This window comes from Ochotona curzoniae, unplaced genomic scaffold, assembly GCF_017591425.1.
Source record: "Ochotona curzoniae isolate NIBS_2020 unplaced genomic scaffold, NIBS_Ocur_1.0 contig_2210, whole genome shotgun sequence".
Lineage (NCBI taxonomy): Eukaryota > Metazoa > Chordata > Mammalia > Lagomorpha > Ochotonidae > Ochotona > Ochotona curzoniae.
Genome location: NW_024465369.1, coordinates 51,952,578 through 51,974,789, shown reverse-complemented (window position 1 = coordinate 51,974,789; position 22,212 = coordinate 51,952,578). Strand labels below are relative to the sequence as shown.

The window sequence follows — 22,212 nt, the reverse complement described above, 5'->3', positions numbered from 1 at the left end:
ATAAAACATCAAACTTGTCTCTGTGTGTGATTCTTAAGACAACTCAACAAATGGTAATGCATGCAAGTCTTTGCTAATACAGCTTTTTACTGGTTGTGAAAATATAAAGAAAAACATTTACAATTTTTATTTGAAAGGTAGAGAGGTGAAGAGAGACAGACACAGAGACAAGGAGAGATCTTTCTCCTGCTGGTTCACGTTCCCAGATGTCTGTCAGAGCCAGAGCTGGACCAGCCTATAGCCAGAAGCCTACATTACAATGTGGACTTCCCACATGGGTGGCAAGGACCCCAATTCATGAGTCATCACCTGCTTCTTCCCAGGGTGTGAATTAACAGGCAACTGCACTCTCAAGTGTTGCCAGGACTTGAACCCTGGCATTCTGATATGGTATGTGAGCAGCCTGAGTAGCAACTGAAGTGCCAAACACTTGCCCTGAAAATATTTTAAATATTTGATTTCTCTAAAGGTTTTCCAAAAGAATTGTGAAAATTAAAAACAAATCAATTTGAGCAGGAAAGACAGGCTCCCACACACAGTTCTCTCGTCACTTCACTTGTTCCAAACTATGTTTTGCTGCTTTTGTCTGCAGAGCTCACACGTGTTTCAACCGTCTGGACCTGCCCCCATATCCATCCTTCTCCATGCTCTATGAAAAACTCCTGACTGCAGTTGAAGAGACCAGTACCTTTGGACTTGAGTGACCTGGGAGCACAGGGCCCAGCTCTTTATGCACAGGGAACTGGAGGAACTGCCCTCCAGGGGCATTCCTGAACGTTGAAGATTTCAAGAGTGCTCTTCCATTGGAGTGAAGCTGAGTGCTATTATATTCCAGGAATGTGTGCCCTAACCTATCTGAAGACTGGCGATGAGTCCTCTTGCTAGGATTTAGGTGAGCTTGATGCCCAGGAAACAACCCAACAGTCTTTCAATCAACAGTTCTTGACTGCCAAACTTTTTCCATTTGTTATGTTCCAAGATGCAGATGAACCTATACATGATCGGCCAGTTCCATGGTAATTTTGAGAGACTCAGGAGAATCTTGAAACTTACCTTAAACATGTCTCAAGTCAGACTGGCAGCACTTGGTCCAATCTCCGAATTAGTGCAAGTTATATGGTATAATAAAAAGTTATATTTCCTGAAAGTACATTCAGTTAAGCCCTAAGTTATACACAAAATATTCATTTCTTGCTTATGAGTGCCTGCATGGTGTGCACCGTATGTTTCAGCTTTCATGGGACACAAGTGAAAATGAAACCATCATTATGAGGTAACTTAACAAATTTGCAATAAGGTGGTCTGTGAAAATGTATATGCAAGTGGTATATGTGTAATTATGACTGAAGACAAACTGATAATGAATTACTAATGACAGATTTTATGCTTTATAATGCATGAAAATGATTTTTAAAAATAACTAGCAATTAATCAGCATATCAGGAAAAAGTACACAGTGAGTTCATTTTTTAATAGGTTGATTATATTTATGTTCTTCAAGATGTATATAAGGACCTACCTATCAAACTGTATGTATAACCTGTTTCATTTCTATGTTCCATGCTTACTCGGGCATCATGCTAGTGTGTATCCTTTTAAGCACTCTCAAGGGAACAAAAGGGCCTTTTATTTTTATAAAGGTTAAATAAACTCCCCGAAATATTTTGCACTGAATGTATCAAAGTTGAAGGGATATTACAAATATGAGTAATAGCAACTCCATCACTTGACAAATATAATAGAAAATAGCTTCTAAATCAAACTTTGTTCACAGTGCCATGTCTACCACTACAAGGACTGTGCATCTAAGTAATAATTTTTTAAGACTCACTATATGTGATAGTATGATATGCATTTATTTAAAATGCATTAGATTCTCTTCCATCCATCAAATACTTTACAGGATGGCATTTAATACCAATTTTTCATATCCCCCTACACACACACTGCTTTTTATTTGTATGACATCATTAAAGGCTGAGCTCAGTTAGCCATGAGCAACACCGAAGAGACCAGCTCTCTTTAGTAATAGGAATCCCATTTTCTCTCATCAGTTAACACATCATGAACTGGAACTCTCAGCACTATATTTCTAGACCTGCATTTTCACCGATGCATAGTTTTCTTATCGGTATCAAGAAACGATTTTTCTATGGTATCTCAAAAATTGCATGACACCAGTAACCTTATTTCTGCTTAATTCTTTGACAGGGTATCCTCCATTTTAATTGTTTTTCAGAGTACTGCACATAACTTTATTTCTTAACTTTGGGCCACAAAAAATCTGATGCATAATACAATGAAGTTAAATTGAGGGTAACAGAACCTTGGATTAACATTTGACTTCCCAACTTTCAGGCTTACAGGCATCCTTTAAGCGTTTGAGAATTATGTTTGTAAGTAACCATGGAGTTCCTCTTATGGGATGGTGGCCATCTTGCATTTGATAAGGGTCATTCACTTAATTTGCTTAGATATTTTGTAAAAACTGATTGCTCTTCTGTGGGATAAATCATGTTTATTATTGGGACCTTCAAGAGGAATACCAGTTGCATTCCTGCATTAGATCAGGTACTTCAGTGTTGGGAAATGTTCTGCAGTGGGTGGGGGGTTGTTTATAGAAATCTGGAAATAAAACAGGATGATTTATTGGCAAACTATAATTGGATCATTAAAATGGGGAAGAGAAAACATTTTAACTGGAATTGTACTTATTGATCATGAATGTAAGTGTATATTTAATTTTACAAACTTTTTACTTGTTTGTATTTTTTCATTATGAAGGTAAATAGTGTAACACACTGACATACTTTTTTTAAAAAAAATCACATTTTTGATGGTCTGATGTTTCAGAACTGGCATTCTTTAAGCGGCTGATACCATTGCATTTCTTTCAAACACATTGGTAGACTGTGTTACTTTTCATTTGGGTTTCAGACACTTTGTTATCATATGCTATACTGCTAGGTAAAGGAGATTTGAAATAAAATGTATCTCTAATAATTTCTAACAAATATATTTCTTTGTTAAGACAACCAACTTCTTCCCAAGTAACTTTTCTCTTTGATGTATGCAAACAGTCTTAATTAGTATAATCCTCTAGTTGATATTGTTCTTTAAATTGGGAATTATCAAAGATGTACTTAGCATATCAGAACACTATGATAATTTATCTATTATTATTCACTATCAAGACAAAAGGCAACAAGTACCTATATATTAAATAACATTTCCACAGACTAAATTGGACTTATAATCTATAATGAGAAACATCCATAAATATTTTCTTCTGTACGGTGATCCTGAATAACCTGATTTATTTTCTTTTAAAAATTCACAAGTATTGTTCCTTCCACTATGAAAACTGGTCACACTATATCATTCACTTATGCAGAACGTCTCCTGTAGGAGAGAACAGGTACACGGCTGTCCTCACTCTGCAGTCAGATGCGGAGATGTGCCTGAAGATGCGACTGTGTACACGTGGGCTGAACAGTGAAGAAGCAACTTGACTTATGGATCTTCAAATGACTAAGAGAACTGAATCTCAGAATTCCCCTCCAATTCCTTCATTTGGATCACAGTGTACCTTCAGTTCCCGGTTGCAGACTCCTAACCTCAGCAGGGGCCAAAACATTTCTCTTGTGCACAAATGAAAAAGGGTCTTGGTTAGAGAAATGCAGTCACAATTTGTATCATTTAGCAAAAAAACAAAACAAAGCAAAACAAAAAAATATGCAATTGAAGGAAAATCTGTTTCTCTTTCATAACAATCAAGAATGATAAAAATACATTCCTAAAACACCAGCATCGTTGGCTTGCATAGTACATTAACAGTTTCAAAGTTCTTTCACGTGTATGGTCTCTTAATCCTCACTTTGGATGGCGGAAGTGGCAAGTCCCAGCTAAACCAAGGGTCATGAGTGGCTGGCAGGAATCTGTTTCAGACCTCTGTAGACACCACTCAGTATTTAGTCTAAGAAATGGGGACACTGATGTTTGTGCCACTGTATTATATTTTCAGTGAATTTTTCAAGATGGTTCATTTATCCACACTCTCACTTTCTGAATCACACTTAAAATGTGATGCCTTCTGAACAACAACCCAGGAAAAAAATAGTATAATGACTGAAAACCTTCCCATAGACTTATTAATGTTTGATTATACAGCTTCTTATAAAAAGAGAAAAACAGGAAGCAAAATCTGCTTGCTTTTGGTGGATTTATGTAGTATGACATTTCCATTTTCCCAAATACTATTTGCAAACAAGATAATAAGGAAAAAAAAGTTCTAATAAGAAGCCCTATTTCACTTTTTAATGCTTTAAAAGAATGGATCCAGAAAGCCTTGGCAGCTGAATTCCAAAGATGTGGCTAACAGGATCATGCTGCAAGCTCTGTTTTCTTCCCTGTCCCATTCATCCAAATGATTCTTTTCTTTCTGCCCAAATTTTATTTGATCTGCCAAAATTGTGATAAACACCTAATAATAAAGAATACAGAGTCCATGCAATCTTACCTGATTTAGGAAAGTGCAGTGGCAGGGAGAAAAGGCATCAGTGTGTCTGCATTGTTTAAAAACAGAAAAAGTATGAAAGAAGAGCACAGTCTGGCTCCCAAACTGAATCTGACGTTGGGCCCTTTTGCTTTGTTTAATCTCCTTTCTGACCTTGTGGATGAATACCAGTATACTTCCATGAGACCTGAGTATTAATGAGAATATCACTTAAGATTTTCTAAAACCCTAACTTCCTTCTGTGTTCAATTGTGTTGTCTCAATAAATTTGTCTGACTAGCAAGGAACCAAAGGAATATCAGACAGTGAAGCTTTCTGAGCTGCTAAAATGGGGGACAGAAATTAAAAGTGGGAAGGAGGAGTCCAGCAGTTGTGCTACCCCTCAAAATGCAATGCTAATTATTGTCCAACTGGGATGATTCTGGAGTAAGAACTGTATTTCAAAGAGGCTGGCACAGGGGATACAATGAGTGTGGTATGCTGCCAAATCATATCTATTTGAGCCAGGAGTGGAAGGTAGCCAGGGTGCAAAGGGGTGGTGGCTGATAGTGTTAGGGGAAGGGCAAAAGGACTGTCTTAGGGCATGCCACTGGGGGAGGTACATACCTCATTGACTGTGAGGAAGAGAATGCCGCACTGCCTAAAGAATGTGTTGCTTGATCATCTGCCCATTGGGGACCACACCCATTTTATAAATTCAGTAGGTTCAATTTTCTGTATTGCAAAGAAATTTAGCCAAAAGTGTTGAAAGTGTCCATAACTTAGAGATTTGGCAATTTAGGATTAAATATATTGGAATTTTTTTAAATTTAACAATAATCATTACTGTTATTGAATGCCCAGTATGAAACAGAAGGGTACTTTTTGTTTCATTTGCTTAATCTTGTTTTTAGCAAACATTCTTTGACATTGGAATAGCTTTTGAACATTTTCATTTCTAATGGTGACTTAAATGTTCCTTGTTAAGCTACAAAGCAAAATCCTAAGAATGAAGTTAACTAAATGGCAATTGGAGACCTAATAAAGGTCCTCCCAATTCAGGAAGGTAACCAAGACCAAAATATGGTTAGCTAGAGTTTATCTGAAGGAAATTAGGCCTTCATGATAGAGCAACTCAGCAGAATAAGATGGCCCTAGTTGTATGGTTTCTTGGAAACACAGCAGAATCAAATTTGTAATATATTTGTGATTTTTATGTCTAGGGGCTTTAGGCAGGTGACATCTTCCTATTCGACTTTAAGAGATTGCAACCCTAAAGAGTATTGATAGGCATGTTGTATAATTCAGATTGAATCAACTATTACTGATCCAGGTAAGGAACCACCAATATACTTCTGGTCACTGTCACTTTCTGTACAAAAAGATGGCTTGGAAAGATTAACCAGGAAGCACGCATAACTGATTATTCCTTTAGGACCCTAATGCTCTAAGAGATGTAATCACAACCTATTTTTCTTTACATAATTAAAATATGGGCCTATCAATATGTTTGTTTTTATAATAGGGATGCGGGCATTCCAAAATAAGTGAATAAAAATACTTGCATCTCTCTTGCCTCTTACTGAAAGTATTAATCTAATTTTATAATGATGCTTACTTTTTAATATCAAGGCTCTATTAAAAAAAATGGCACGTTTACTTCTAAAATTTCCATAGAGCATAGCTGTATTTTTTAAGTCTTTTTATTTCTTTTCATCAATCCCACTCATTAAGTCCACTATACTATGTAGCACAGTTAAGTAACATTTCTACTTTGGTTGAGTTTCATATTTCTTCAGTATAACTTCCAATAGATAATAGCAATTGGAGATATTTGCTTTTAGCATTAACATTATGCGGCTCTCATTTCACCTTAGATTTAAATTTTTTTTTTTTTTTGCAAAGCAAGTAATGCAGACTGCTGACATTTTAGAAATGGTTTATGGGTATGCTATGAAGCCTAAGACTCTAAATGGTAGACAAATTGTCTAGTCTCTGGGAAGTCTGTATTATCCTCACCTGAACCCTTGACTCTTGTGTTGTATTTTTTATGATTCTGAAATGCTTTGAGGGAAAGATATTTTAATGTGTATAATTTGTTTTATTTTCATACTGATCTCTATTTTTGTTTAAAACCATGTTACATCATGAAATCACTTAACCCAAAATAAATCTTCTTAAAAAAATAGATTATGATCTTGTCATATTTGGGGAAGAAAAAAAACTGAGGAAAGAGGAAGACAAAACTAGGAGTAGGAACTCTCAAGGGTCAAATGCCACTGTGTAGATACAGGATGTTCTGTTTTCATGGTATTTGTAATTAGGAACTACATTCTTTATCTCAGCAAAAATATTTTGCTATGTAACCACCAATTAATATTAAAGAAATAATTTCAACTCACGTATGTTGGGAATATTTGCTAAGCCATCTTGATTGAATGTTCAATGAATAAGTAAATATACCAATACCACACCAATTTCAGCCCAGTTCATCAGGGAATGTTCAATAATGCACAACTGTCACTGTCCCCCATCCCAAGAAGATGTCCATGCCCCTCAGATACTGAACAGATGGTGATCCAGCAAGATGCCGCTTTGAATTGGCCTGTTCCTTATCCAGGGGCTGTGTATGGTAGAATGTGCATACATTTGGATTGAAAAGCAAAGCCTGTATCACCAGACCCTTCTTCACACACCACTACCAATGATTTGGAGATGAAATGTTTGGGTTTGTGTTCTCCCCTATGCAATTAAACTGTCTGTTACATCAATCATAATGTTTAAGTAGGAATGAAGATAACAGGCTGTCTGAATCTCAGAACCAAGCAGGAATACCCGTAGTTGTGGTTGGGTATATGTACATATGTTTTCTAACCTACTGTAAAGTGTTGATGTGAGAAGGTTGAAGGAATGCATGTTAGTATTTCCTAACTAACTTTAACTTGTCCTTAGCTAATGCCTTCAGTTTAAATAGAATCAGGGGCCAGAGCTGTGGCAAAGCAGGTAAGGCCACTGCCTGGGTTGCCAGCATCCTGTATGGACATCAGTCCCAGCCTCAACTGTTCTGCTACAATAGAACATGGCCCAACCACTTGGGCCCCTGTACCTATGTGGGAGACCTGGAGGAAGGCCTGGCCTCTTGACTTTAGGCTGGCCAAGCCCTGGCCATTGTGGCCACTTGGGGATTAAACCGACAGATGAAATATTTCTCTCCCACTATCTGTCACTCCCTCCCTCTGTAACTAACTTTCCAATAAATAAATCTTTACCAAAACAAAACATAAAATGAATTTGAAAAATTAACTCTACTCTTTGAAGACATGGCTGATTCTAGGAAAATCACAGATGAGCCTGGAGCATTTTATGGTGTTAGAAGGGGGTGATTTTTAAAATTAGGGATAGAGGTGTGGTGGTGGAGTGTGGAAAAGCCACTGGTTAGATCTATACCCCTCCTGGGAGTGTCTGGCCTCAAATTCCATCTCTACTTTGATCCTTCTTTCTGCTAATGCACTGGGAGGCAACAGACCACACTTGGGCCCTTGCCACCATGCAGAGCCCCAGGCGAAGTTCCCAGCTCCTGGCTTTAGCCTGGTCCAGCCCTGGCTGTTGCCAGTATTTTGGAGAGTGAACCAACAGATGGAAGATGCTCTCTCTTGCTTCCTTTTGTCTTAGGATTTATTATTTTTTGTTTGTGTTTGAAATGCAGATTTATAAAGAGGAGAAGCACAGGGGGAGAGAGAGATCTTCCATTCACTGATTCATTCCCCAAATGGATACAAGAGCCAGAGCTGAGCCAATCCAGAAGCAGGAGGCAGGAGCCAACCTCCTCCATGTCTCCTGTATGGTTGTAGGGACGCAAGGACTTCAGCCATCCTCCACTGCTTTGGCAATCCATAAGCAGGGAGCAGGTTTGGAAGCAGAACAGCTAGGACACAAAGCAGTGCCTATACTAGATGCCAGCCCTGAAAGTGAATGATCAGGTGACTGCACCACCATGCCAGCCTGCTTCTCTTGCTTTCTAACACTCTTTCTCCCTCTGCCTTTCAAATAAAATATTTTAAAATATGAAAATAAATGTTAGACACACCAAGGGAGTCCATTCCAGACAAGCTAAGAGCCTTAATGGCAAAACCTGAAATATTTTGGCAATAAAAAATTATATTATAGCATAAAATATAGCATATACTATTTACAGTTCATACTAATGACAGCTATTAACGAAGAATAGATTTTAACATATATGAAGAGCACAATCTCAGAAAAATCTTTTTTAATAAATTATTTTACAAATAGGTTGAATTCTATCTCTTAGAGTCCAGCAGTTCTGACCCTGCATTCTGTAAAGCATGAAGCACTGTCTTTACATATAAACATGCTTGGATGACGCCACGTGATGGCAAGTTGAAATCTGACCTCCTAAGGAAGTGGGCATCTTCTTACCTAACTCCCCAAACAATACCATTCTGGTGTTCAAAATATGTACTGAGTTTGGCCAAACACATGAGCCTCATTTTCTTCAGATACTAGAAACCAGAAAGTAGGGTGACATCAGCTGTATCTAAAGACCAGAGGCAAGCTATTGGTCTGCCCATCTCTGAGGTTCCATGACCCATCACCAATGTGTAGTTCATAAAGTGTGACTATCTCCACTAAACTGACTAAAATTCAAAGGACTGATGGCACCAATGGTGGTAAGGGAAATGGAGTGATTCATAACTAATCAGAGTAAAAATCTATGTGACCACTTTGAAAATCCATTGGCAGCATGGACTAAAACCAGGCATATGCATAGATATGACCAGAAATTCCACATCAGAATGTGCATCCAACAGAAATGAGTGCTTATGTCACCAAAACACACATTCAAGAATTTGCACAGGGCTGTTGTTGTGGTATAGTGGCTCAACCCACTACCTGCAGCATTGGCACCCGTTGATGCCACTGTTTTGAGTACCAGCTGCCACACTTCCAATTCAGCTCCCTGCTGATGCAACTGGGAAAGCAATGGAAGATACCTGAAGTATTGGGACTCCTGCACCCATCCTGGGAATCTGGAAGAAGCTCCAGGCTCCTGGTTTTGGCCTGGCCCAGACCCAACCCCAGCTATTGTGGCCACCTTAGCAGCAGAGAGAAGATATCTCTATTTCTCCTTCTCTCTTTCTGTAACTCTGCCTTCTGAATAGATAAAATAAATCTTAGAAAGAATTATTTCATAGCACCTAATAAAACTAGAAATAGTACAAAAGTCCATCTATAGTGGAATAAATAAGATTGTGATTGTAGTCATACATCAAAAAACAATTAGGCAACATAACAGAATAAATGACCAGAGTGAGCACTGCGGTACAGGAGGTTAACCTGCTCCTTGGGATGACCTGCATCCGTTATCATCACAATGCCACTTCAAACCCTGGGATCTTTGCACCTGATCCAGCTTCCTGCTAATGTAACCTAGGAATTAGCAAATGATGGATCAGAGTGTGGGATCCTCTCCCTATGCAGGAGATCCAGATCAACCCCTGGGCTCCTGGCTTTGGCCTGTACAGTCCTGACTATTCTGGACATTCGGTGTGTAAACCAACAGGTAACAGATTCAGTCTCTTCCTTATCATTCTGATCTATCAGCCTTTCAAGTAAATGAAACCAAATAAATATTAATATGGCTGAATCTCTTTAACCAATGCCCAACACTAAAAAGTACCTTGGAAAATTCTACTTCTTTTCAAAATTAAAAAAAAAAATAGTTCATTTATTTTATTTGAAAGGCAGTGCAATGGGACAGGGTGGAGGGTGAAGAGAAACCTTCCATCTGCTGATTCACTCTCTAAATGCTTGCAATAACCAGGACCAGGCCATATTAAAGCCAGGAACTAGAAACTCCATTCAAATCACTAACCTAGAAAGCAGAGACTCAAGCACTTGAATCATTTGCAGCTATGGCAGGACATGGGACAGCAGTAAGCTAACTAGGACCCAAACTCAAGCACTCAGATATGGAATAAGTTCTGCACTCAGTGTCCCAAACAGCAACTTAAGGTGCCGAGCCAGATCTACTTCCTCAAATTCTTTTTGAAACTCCTGGAAATGATTCATCTGTCTGGGTATCTATCCATCCTTCCATCTATCTACCGGTCAACAGTTACTATGTTGTCATCAATGCTGGAAAAATACTGCTGAGTAAAGAAGCCATGGTTCCTGTCTTTGGGGATTTTACAAAATCATATGAAAGGCAATATAAAATTAACTCGTGATTACCAATTGTGATAAAAAAAAAAACCCACAGGGAGTGGCAAAGGGAAAAGCAACAAGCCCGTGGAGAATATCACGTCTGAAAAGTGAAGGTGAAAGAACAGTCAGTCATTGGTAGGTCAGAGGGAGAACTCTGCAGTGTCCGATCATGGCAATCCTAGAAACATCCAGAATAATTAGAGTCTAATTAGATCACTGGCAAGGAGGATCTTCACAGATAAGCACATCCTAACATTCACTCTGCTTTTCAAAAGTGCTTTTGGCCTACTTCCTGCTCCTCAGGAATTATGCAGTTAGATAAGTAGGTTTCCATGACAGTAATCAAACTTAATTGTTTTATGTATCATAGAGATGGGACATCATGGGAAATAGAAAAGGAGAAGTAACCTGCACTCAGACTACAGGGCAGTGATACTGAAATGAACATGGGATTTACAGTCTGAGTTCAACTTCTGTCTTCCAGATAGCTGTGAGGCCTTAGGCAACTCACACAAACACTCTGAGCCAGATTTTCTGATCTGAGAAACAAGAATAATAATAATAGTTACCTACGAATTGTGTTTCAAGGATGAGGTGGAATACAATATGCATAGCATCTTCTGTGGAAAATCACCATGTATTATCTGGAACATTCTTACCTGCCATTTCACCATGGAAACATTAATCCAGGGGCTGGCATGGTACATGTATGCTTAACCCTCCACCTGCACTGCTGGCATCTTATATGGAAACTGGTTTGTGTCCTAGCTACTCTTTTTCCAATCCAGCTCCCTGTTATTGGCCTGGGAAAGCAACAGGGGATGGCCCAAGGGCTTGTGGAAGGAGCTCCTGGCTCCTGGCTTGGGATCAGCTCAGTTCTGGCTGTTGGAGCCATTTGGGGGCAGGACCAGAGGACAGATCTCCATCTCTCATTCTCTCTTTGTAACTCTGTCTTTTAAATAAAAAAAAATAAATCTTGTAAAAAAAATAATCCACTGTCCTCTTACTTGTATTTTCTGACTGTGGATATGCCTACTTTGAAAACAAATCCATTCCTTTCTTTTAATGATCTTTCTTTGCTATTGGTTAAAAATTCTTAGCTCAGTGTCAAATGTCGTTGCTGTAGGTGATTTTGTCGTTGATTTTGCTAAATCCCTAACCCCAAATTTCTTCAGGAAACCCAGGTCAAGCATTTGGAGAGTGAAGGCAACCCAATCAGTTGGAGAGATGTGAAAACATCTTTTGGGGTGACAGAGCTGTACTCAGATGCAGATAGCATGGCTGTGGAGCTCAGCTCGGCTTACCATCTGGACTTTGAATCCTCCTGACATATTCCATTTTCCCCCTTTCCCTCATTAACCATGGCTGTTCTGCCGTAGGGCCTTCCATAAGGAGACGTTTCAGAAACCAGCAGTGGCAGAGTAGAGAAAACCAGCCAGCTGTTTCCGGTCTCCCTGCAGTGCTCCCGTCACAGGTAGCCTAACAGGATCTACAGTCTGCAGCTCTCCACTGAACCATGGTCTCTGATGGATGAGTCAGTCTCACATCCGCTTTGCTCATCCATAAAATGGAACAGTACTAACCTTGACAGTGATCTTAGGGTCTGTGAGGCTTGGATTAAAAAAAAAAAAAAGCCTGCAGGTGAAAACTAATAGTAAATGCTGTCCAGACTTCAAATGCTTTAATACTGAAATGCTTTATGCCCTTTTCAGCATGCATGGCTGGTCTAAAAGCTTTTAGATCAGCTCAGGACAGAGTTACAAGACGGGGATTTTTCTAGGTCAATGAGTAATGGAAAATGTCTCAAAAGTATTGCCTATTTTTACTTTGAAAGAACAACTCTAGGCTTACTAGTTGAAGAGAACTCAAGGCCTGAAAGATTAACAGGAAATAAAATATTATATAAAATTAGCCTATTCTCATAATTTATTTAATTGGAGAATAAACATAAATGTGCTATTCACCTAGATTAAACTAAATAAAGCTGACTGAAGTAGTGGGAGCAGATTAAATCTATTTGTGCAATTTCCTGTTCTTGCAGGAAGAGAAAAAAAAAAGACAAATACTGTGGGTGTCAAACAGGAAGAAATAAAGACAAATGATTTTATGCCTATGCAGCTTTTCTCAAGTATGCCAAAACAATTTTCAAAAACTTCAGATTTCAAAAGAGGCACCCCTTCTGTAGAGTTGCAAGAAGCAGATTACCATTGGCCATTGCATAGACCTGTTTTTAAATGTCTTGATGTGAGATGTGCTGATTTATGCTTTTCTGCTAAATTCTACTATACACAAGCTTTCTTCTGAGACACAGACCAGATCCAGGAACCCTTGAACTTAAACTCAACAAAAAGAGCCAAGAAGAAAAGGCAATGACTTACTTACCTTACAGGATATTTTTTTTCCTTAACAAAATTGATTTTAAGTCCTTAATAAATTGAGTTAGCATTAAATGAGAAGATCTGAGGGGTCTAACTGCCTCTTTTTTTTTTAACTTTTGGTGTTCAGCAAGAAGGAAACTACAATCAAAATACTTGAAAAATTTATTTGAAAATATGCAGAGATCTTCCCAGGTCCAAGCAGCTCCAACAGAAAAGCATTATATTTTATAAATCACGTTCAATAATAATCAAAAGGAACCTAGTAGAAACAGTTCCAAAATCCTTGCTGGATAATTGGATACAGTTGAAATCCAGTATACTTTTCATGCCTCTCTTTAAGCACTCAATAAAACAAGATACTCTCAAATGTGTTAGAAAGTAAGTGTTTTCATTGGCTAAGACTTGAGATGATTTATAATGAACTAAGCACACGGCATGGCATCACCAGCCATTCTCTTCAGAGTCTTTTGCACATTTCATAAAAATTGCACACTTTACAGAAACTGCATGACTGGGAAGTAACACAATGAAAATCGTATATTCTGCTGGTTCATTGGTTCTGCTGGTTGAAAGTTGGATCGCAATTCTGACATCTGGGTAAAAGTCTATGGCAAAAGTAAGTAGTATGCCAACACTTTTTTTCCCCCATCTTTCAAAATGTAAATCATTTTCATTAAATATTTGAGAAAATTTTCATTCTCCAGGCATTTATAAAATTTCAAAGAGTTGATGCTGTAAATTACAGAAAGATATATAATTATGGAGGTATCAGTTATAAGTTTATAGGATTTATTTTTATTTATTATTGAAAAGGCAGACTTACATAGAATAAGTGCAAGAAAAAGAAGGAGGTGAGTTTCCATCAGCTATTCACTCCTTGAATGCCTTAAATACCGAGCTGGGCCAGGCCCTAAGCAGGAGCCAGGAACTGCATTTTGGTCTCCCACAGAGGTGGTAGGGGCCATCATCCCTTGCTGTTCCAGGTGCATTAGCAGAAATCTGGACCAGAAAAACAACTAAGACTTGAACCAGAACACTGATATAGGAAGTCATGTCACTGTGGTAGGTAGCAGCTTAATTGAGTCCATAATGCTGAATCCAAGAAACCAGTCTGTTCCAGAGTAAGTCAGAGTTCTTAGAATATCTAGATGACTGAAGCTCAAAGGAATACAGAAGGACTTAGAGGATCTTGAATAGCTCCGACAAACCAGTTGCAGGCTGGAGAATCAACAGAGCAACTAACAGCAACATCCAAGGTCACACCTGAGGATTATTCAAGTGAAGATGCCAGGACTCCTCCCACACAGAGGTCCACATGAGCAGAAGACAAAGGAGATGCCGCTAGAACTGTAGCTTCTGGCACCTAATTGCCTTGTCGCTCTTCCATATCAGAGTTGTTTGTGACTGGCATCACTTGCTCCAGAATTACTTCCAGCTCTAATTTTCAGATTCTATACTTCTCAATGTTAGGCTATTTCAAACAGTGGCAAAAACATTCACTTTTCTCAACAACTGTATCTTGGAGCAAAGATGGGACACACCTCCTGCACACCCCACAGCCAGTTTCCCCTGTCATCTTATAGTCACAGGATGCATTTGTCAGAATAGGTTAAACAGTATTAAGACATTATTAGTAACTAAAGTCTGTATTTTTCTGTGCCCTGCTCCCACCCAGGACAACACATCTCTTTAAACTCCTCTTGGCTGTGATTGTTCTCTAATGTCCCTTGTTTTTGTTGCTCTTGGTCGCTTTCAAGAATACGGGCCAGATATTTTATAGGCTGTGTTTCACTTTTTCTCCTTAGTGGAGCAGAGCTGTCAGTTGGGGTAGGAAGACCTGGAATAATCAATCTCTCATTGTATTTGCAGTAAGGGTATAAACAATTATTAGGACTTACGACTTGATGCTATGGAGTCACTGTTGTGGCACAGCAAATTAAACTGCCACCTATTTAATGTCAGCATCTTATAGAAGCCCCAGTTGGAATCCCAGCTACTCTGCTCGTGATCCAGCTCCTGCATCTGGGAAGGTAGTGCATGACTCAAGTACTTGGGTCACTGCTACCCATAGAGGAGACCCAGATGCAGTTCCACACTCCCCGTTTCAGCATGGCCCAGCCCTCTGGGAAAGAACAAACAGATGGAAGATCTCTTTCTTTACTCCTCCATCTGCCCCATAACTGCCTTTCAGATAAATTAAATCTTTTATAAAAAAGCTTTTTTTTAAAAAAACAAAAGACTAAATGTTAACCTTGATCATGACTTGAGATAATGTTTGTCATATTTCTCCACTGCCAAGTTGTCCTATGTTTTCCATTTCTTCATTCTACTCTTTGGAGGACACTCATTAGCATGGTCCAGACTTAGAAGTTATACTCCACACACTTCAGTATGGAATATTTACATAAATTATAATTCCTCTGCATGGAAGATCTATTGTTCTTTTCCATTTTAACCTATTTATTTATGTCATTCTGAATCACAAATATTTATTTTATACTTCAAGCTATGATCCAATACTGCTTTATTTATTGTGTTGCTCAAATCATCTCAGCTTTGGTCACTAGAAGTTCTTTCAGCTGGTACTCAAGTAGCTTTGACATTTCTCCCATCATTGTGTGGTTGTGTTTGTACTTTTTAAAAAACTAGTACCATAAGATGGGTCAGGCTCATCAGTATATTTCCATCCCAGATCTAAAATTGGCCAATTCTCCAGGGAGCCTTGGTTCCTTTTATTGGGGGACTATATTCAGAAACCGAGTCCTGAGTACTGGGTATGCTCATTGCTTCTGGGATGTCATCACTCCTAGGCATTGTCAGCCGATGGAATAAAAATATATGTGTAGATACTAACACATGTATATCTACATATCCACAAATGATTTGATAAATAAAAGTATCTGTATTAAGCTAAACATGAGATTATATCCTTGTCCCTAACACTTATCCCCTACCACATACATCATTCTAGCCCCTTTCCCTTGATCTATTTTATTATTAAATATTTATTGTAACAGATCATTCTGTTTTTCCTTCTCTGTAAATCTGTCTTTCCAATAAAAAGGAATCTTTAAAAAGAAATGTTTGTTTTATTTTATTGGAAAGCCAGATTTACAGAAAGGAGACACAGAAAGATCTTCCATCCATTGGTTCATTCCCCAAATAGCTGCAATGGTCAGAGCTGAGCTGATCTGAAGCCAAGAGCCAGAAGCTTCTTCTGGGTCTCCCACACAGGTGCAGGGACCCAAGACCTTTGGTCTTCCTCCACTGCTTTCCCAGGTCACAAGCAGGGAGCTGAGTGGGAATTTGAAATGGTACTAAATGTAAAATGCAGGTATGCCAAGAGCTGGTTCAACTCACTAAGCCACATCACCTGCCTCCCATCTCTTCTTTTCAAAATAAACATGTGGGACCAGCATTGTACTGTAGTGAGTTAAGCTTCCACCTACAACGCTGATATCCCTGTTAGGCATCGGTTCATGAGGCACTGGCTTATGTCCTGGCTGCTTTACTTCCAATCCAGCACCCTGATAACACGATTGGGAAAGCAGTAGAAAATGTCCCAAGTACTTGGGCCTTTCCTTCCACATGGGAGACCTGGAAAAAACATGTGGCTGCTGGCTTTGGCCCCATCTCATTGCCATTTGAGGAGTGTGGCAGGAGACGGAATATCTATCTCTGTCTCTCCCCTCTTTCTCTAACTCTGCCTTTCAAATAAGTTAGTAAATCCTTAAAAACATACAACTTAAAAAGTTAAAGTATATTTCAATCTCATTTTAAAGAAGGAAGAAATTCAGGAATCATAGAGGAGAAAGCAAAACATAAATTTTTTTGGAAAAGCAGGGATTCCATGAATTAAAGTGAATTAAACACACAAGAACTTGTACTGTTTTGTTAGTAACTAATTTGCTGAATACCCATAGTAAAGGGGCAGTGAATTCTAGCCCAATGAGTTACTGCTTAGATTAAATTTACTGCTTTAGGTAAATATACAATAGACTTTCAAAATACTAATGAGTGATTCATATTATGAAAAGAACTGCATAAATTTCAATAAGTAGGAAAGAAAATAAACATCTTTTAAGTCCATTTTCCCACAAATTTATAAAAGTACCCTTGCGTATACTATGTTGTGGCATAGAGACATGACCTGCGTCCTTTGTGGCTGGCATCTGATAAAGGCACTGGTTTGAATACCACCTCTCCATTTCCAATTCAGCTACCTACTAATGTCCCTGGGAAAGCAGTACAAAATGGCCCAAGTACCAGGGCCCCTGCACCCACCTGGTACACCAAGAAGGAGCTTCTGGCTCCTGGCTTTGGTCAGACCCTGGCTTTTGTGCCCATTTGAAAGTGAATCAACAGATGGAAGATCTCTCTCTCTCTCTTTCAAATGAATAAATTAAATAAATGTAAATTTTAAAATTGAAAAAATAATGGTTATATTTTAGGAGTCTAACCAGGAATATAGTCCCTTTACTTTTTTTTACATATCCCTTATTTTTATTATTTTTAAAGGATGAAGACATACACTTTAACTCACAGGAGTATGTAAAGATTAGATGAATTAACTCAGAAAGCACACTTAGAACATCACCAGATTCACCTTGGAGAGCTGATTTTCACTGTGTACCCAGTGGGCAAGTATTACTTTCATTTCACAAAAACAAACAAAAAGCATAGGATTTTCTTGCCTGTTCAAAGTTACAACTTTTATCAAATTACAGAATCATTCCTAGAATCTGTGTCCCTAAAGGAGTTTCTGAGTAGCTCTGAACTACTTCTCTTTCTATAAAATGAAGCTATAAAACACCATTCTATAAATCTAAGGTTCTAAAACAACTCAAGGGGGTTTTGAATATTCTGAGTGTTGGATACTGTGACAACCAGTAATATTACCGTTTACCACATTACCACAAATTTTATAATGTGAAAGAACTCAATTACTTGGGTGAGCTGGCCTTTTCAATTTTGATGCTGTTACCCTAAACCAGTTGAGACAAAAATCCCTTGTTTACACAGGGAGAAGGTATAGATTAAAAGTTAGCTAGGCTTTATCCGGGCCCGTTACTGTCTGCTGTAAGACTTGGTGAAGAGTTCCTGGAAGATTTCCTATTTCTTATTCTGTGGTGAGCTCTGGGAAATATGACAACAGATCATGATTCGTGGTATATTCAGTTGGTAGAGGAAGCTTCTTTAGACATTGAAAGGGGGAGGAGATTGGTCAGGGAGAGCTGGTAGGCATTATCTACTCAACTGAAATAAATGGCAGTTTATCCTTTATGAACCTTGGTTCCATTCAATATCTATTTCCCTTTAGATACCAGTGACTGATTTATCTTGCACAGCCCCCTCAGACTTCAGCATTTGTTAATCACAGAGCTTCATTTTGAACTTATTTCAACCAGGTACATTCTGAAAGGGAAAGCAATTACCTCCCATTTTCTTTCCTTTATAAATGACTTTACCATATTTCCCTCCTAGAACTGGATACATTTTGAAGTCCTACGTATTTAATAAAGTCATTTGGTAAATAAACATTTTGTTCATCACTGGGTTCAGTTGTTAGCCAGCCATATTCCATTCTGCTCTATTAGAAGCCTGTACATTACAGCAAATAACAGCAGTTTGCACAAACCACACATTTGCTCTCTTTGGACACTGTGCATTGCATATTCTCTTATATTTAAATCTCTTCAAAGCAACTACTATTATTATTGCCCCCATTTTGCAGATAGGAAAAATGAAGATTGCTCAAGACCACATAAGTCACACAAGCAACAGACCAAATACTTGGACTTGACTACAGTTTGTCAGACACCATCCACTTAACCACACATGTGTTCTCGGTGACATGTAACTTCTCAAGAACCCCAGGGCCCAGCGTGTTTGTGGCAGAAGGACCGTGAATCCTCCAGTTTGCTGAAGAGTCTACTGAACACTTTGGTTTGCAAATATAAAGGATTCTGTGAAGCAAAACTTTAAACAAATTGTGGTAGACAGCTGAGAAAAGACACCTGCAGACAGAAGGATGTGGCCGGATGCTTTGCGGGTGGGCCGGATGGATGTGCAGTCAGGTGACTCCAAGGAGAGGGAGCAGTGACAGGCCAAGACACCTAGACGTCAAACCACAGTAGCTGCAGGTACCTTACACAGTGGACGTGTAAGCACTTCTGTCAGGTCACACAGATGTAATGAGCATGTAAGCAGCGCCCTCCCTCTCCCACCCCGGCCCACTTCGCTTGTTTGTTTGAAATGATTATTTAAATAAATTGAAAAAAAAATTTTTTTTTTCTGAAGTGTGTCTGACTGAAAGAAGCAGAAATATGTCAGGATTCAAAATCAGGAGCCCTAAATAAATTGTTCCGATATGCACCAAATAGTTTAGGTGAATGACCTTTTTGCAAGTTCTTTCACTTCTCTCATTCAAGATTTCTTCCCTTCTAAACCCAGTGAATTGGGCTACTGAACCCTAAATATTATTGAACTTTCAAACTGCTCTGCTACTATGATTTATTGTAAACCTCCACTCTCCTCAGCCCTGGATTAAATAGCTTGACCTTTAGGCACAATAGAAGGCACATTTCTACATCTTTTGACCTAGGATATCAAAACGGTGTAGCTATGAACACTGGAATTTGGACTGTATGACTGAATTTTAAGTTTTATGTCACCTTGATTAGGAAGCCTACTACATTCAGTTTTTCAAAACCTAAATACTTTTGAAACAATTGAAGGATGTGAATCTGCTCTTTTCAATAGCAAATTTGTGAAATCTAAAGATAAAATGCTTTGGATTAAAATTTAGTCTGAATTAGTACATACTTGCAGTAACACGCATGCAAAGTTTAAAATGTATAAAAAATAACTCAATATAAAAAGGTAATATTTTAGATATATTGAGTGAAATAAAACATATTATTTCAACCTCTTTTACCTTTTAAAATATGGCTACTGGAACATTTAAAACAACAAATATTCCTGACATTTCTTTTGGATAGTTTTGAGTGTTAAAATTTAATCCACTATGGTGGGTGCCTGGATTGGTATACTGGCCCACCCAAATCAATCATGAATGTTTTGGAGAAAAGAACTGTGTCACCCTTTGAGAACGGCAGCTGGACCAGTCTGAGTTACCATGCTCATCAGGAAAGACTTGCCTCAATTACCCTTGCTGGAAGAGCTGGAACATCTGAGGTCATGAAGGGTCTCACCGGTTAATGCTGCCCAGGCTGGGGTGTCCCCTAGGTACCATGCCTAACTGTCCTGTGATGTCCTCCAGCAGAAATGAGGCACACTTTGACCTCCTGAGAGCGTGCCTGTTCGGAGGAGCCTTTCCCATTCAGTGTGAGTATGCCCACTGTGGGGAAGGTTTTGAGCCAGGTCCTTTCAGAGGCTGTTTGTCCCTCTGGTGTCTAACCAGCCTTAGGCTGGCCACCGATTCCTGATTTCTAGACAGGCAGTAGACAGCTCTAGACAGTGCTTGTTTAGCTCTTCCCACACAGGCTCATGTAGCATCCCAACATTCAACACACTCAAACTGGTATGCTTGTCCCTGGAGCAGGATTTGTCAGTGGCACAAGTTACGAATTTGAGGTCTTCTTTGTTTGCTGAATTCTATACTGTCCTCTGACTCTACAGGGGATACATGTAGGACCAGTGCAAACCACCTTTCCTGGTATTTGGTGAGCTCACCTAGATGGAATATGGTGAGTGTGTGCACCACTGGCTCTCAGTGGTGACTCCCTGGGAATGTCTTGGGAAGACCACCTTCCTTAGATCAGAGCGTGGTGATGAACCTGCACGGAGCAGCAGCACTGTGGTGGTAGTTTGCTAGGTTTTCTAAGTGCTACACAGTAGGTGGCTTACACAGCCAACTTGTTTTTTTGAGGTCTGGAGGCTAGAAGTCAGCAGATTTCCTATCTTTTGAAACCTCTGCTTGCTTACAGTTCGCTTTGTGTGTACGGTCTGTGTCCTAGTTTCTTCCCGTAATGACAGCAGTCATACTGGATTAGGGTCCACCCATATTATCTCATTTTACTTTAATTACCTCCTTTAAATACCCTGTCTGCAAATATGGTTATATGCTGAGGTACGGTGGGCCAGTTTTTCAACACAGAGATTGAGTGAAGACATGGGCAGTAAGGCAGCACTCAAGGCTGACCCATCTCATGAATTGTGTGGTCACAGCCAATGGCCACAGAATGGCTGGCATTTCCTACTGAATGGGATGGCAGCAGGTACAGCTCCAACATGGCCGTGACTGAGTCCAAGTCAGTGAGGTAGGCTAGGAGGATGTGCTGACTTCTGAATTTTCCTGCAAGGTCTCAGAGTACATACAACCTTGTGAGAAGCAGGACTCCCCTGTGACATGGACATCATTGCCTGAGACTGACAAGCGTGGCTAACTGTCTGGAAGAGTGGGAGTTGTTCTAGCAGGCAAGGGCTCACAGCCTGTTTAAGGGCATGAAACACTGGAACAAATGTAAGCCAGGCCCCAAGAAACACAGGGCCAAGAGGTGATCAGCCAGGATTTCTGATTTCTGGAGATGGTTATCTTCAGAGACTTGGAAACTGATGAAGAGGATGATAAAACAGCCAAGGCAGAGGCAGCAAAACCCAGGCCAGCCCAAGACCCGCCCCCCCCCCCAGGGAGCTTGGTGGTCACAGCCGAGACACTGGGCCTGGGAGGACGGGTTCCAAGCCGGGATGGGGAGGCTAAGATTGGTTTCTAGGCGTGGAGTGCTGCTGGGCTGGGTTCCTGACAATGGCAGGCTGAGTGTGAGGGGCTTGCTAAGAGCTAGCAAATCGTAGAGGCTCAAATTAAGGAGGTTCATGGTTAAATGATCACACACACAGAAGCCCATCGCACATCTGTACTCCTGCGACCCCAGGAGGCTACTTACTGGTCACTGTGCTGGTGCTAAGTCTTGCAGCCCGCAGCACCTGTGTTTAGGAAAGAAAAGGCAGGTACAGGCTCACTGCTTGGCAGACCCCTGTAGGGTCCACTGAGCAGGCAGATTTCTTAAAAAAAATCCATCCTACCTCTGGTTTACTCTTAGCAACAGGGAATCAGATAAATGGTAGTAACTTTGAGCACCTGACAAGGCT

At 39.5% G+C, this 22,212-nt stretch overlaps 1 protein-coding gene across 1 annotated transcript in view; it reads left to right on the top strand.

Annotated features, from left to right (window-relative positions):
• The window catches only part of HECW2 (HECT, C2 and WW domain containing E3 ubiquitin protein ligase 2), a 222,534-nt gene extending 217,934 nt beyond the window's left edge, over positions 1-4,600 (top strand). The window contains exon 28 of the mRNA XM_040971908.1: positions 593-4,600. Coding sequence (XP_040827842.1) covers positions 593-704 — 112 coding nt within the window. The 3' untranslated portion in view covers positions 705-4,600. The remainder of the gene's footprint in view (positions 1-592) is intronic.
• The last annotated feature ends 17,612 nt before the right edge of the window (positions 4,601-22,212 follow it).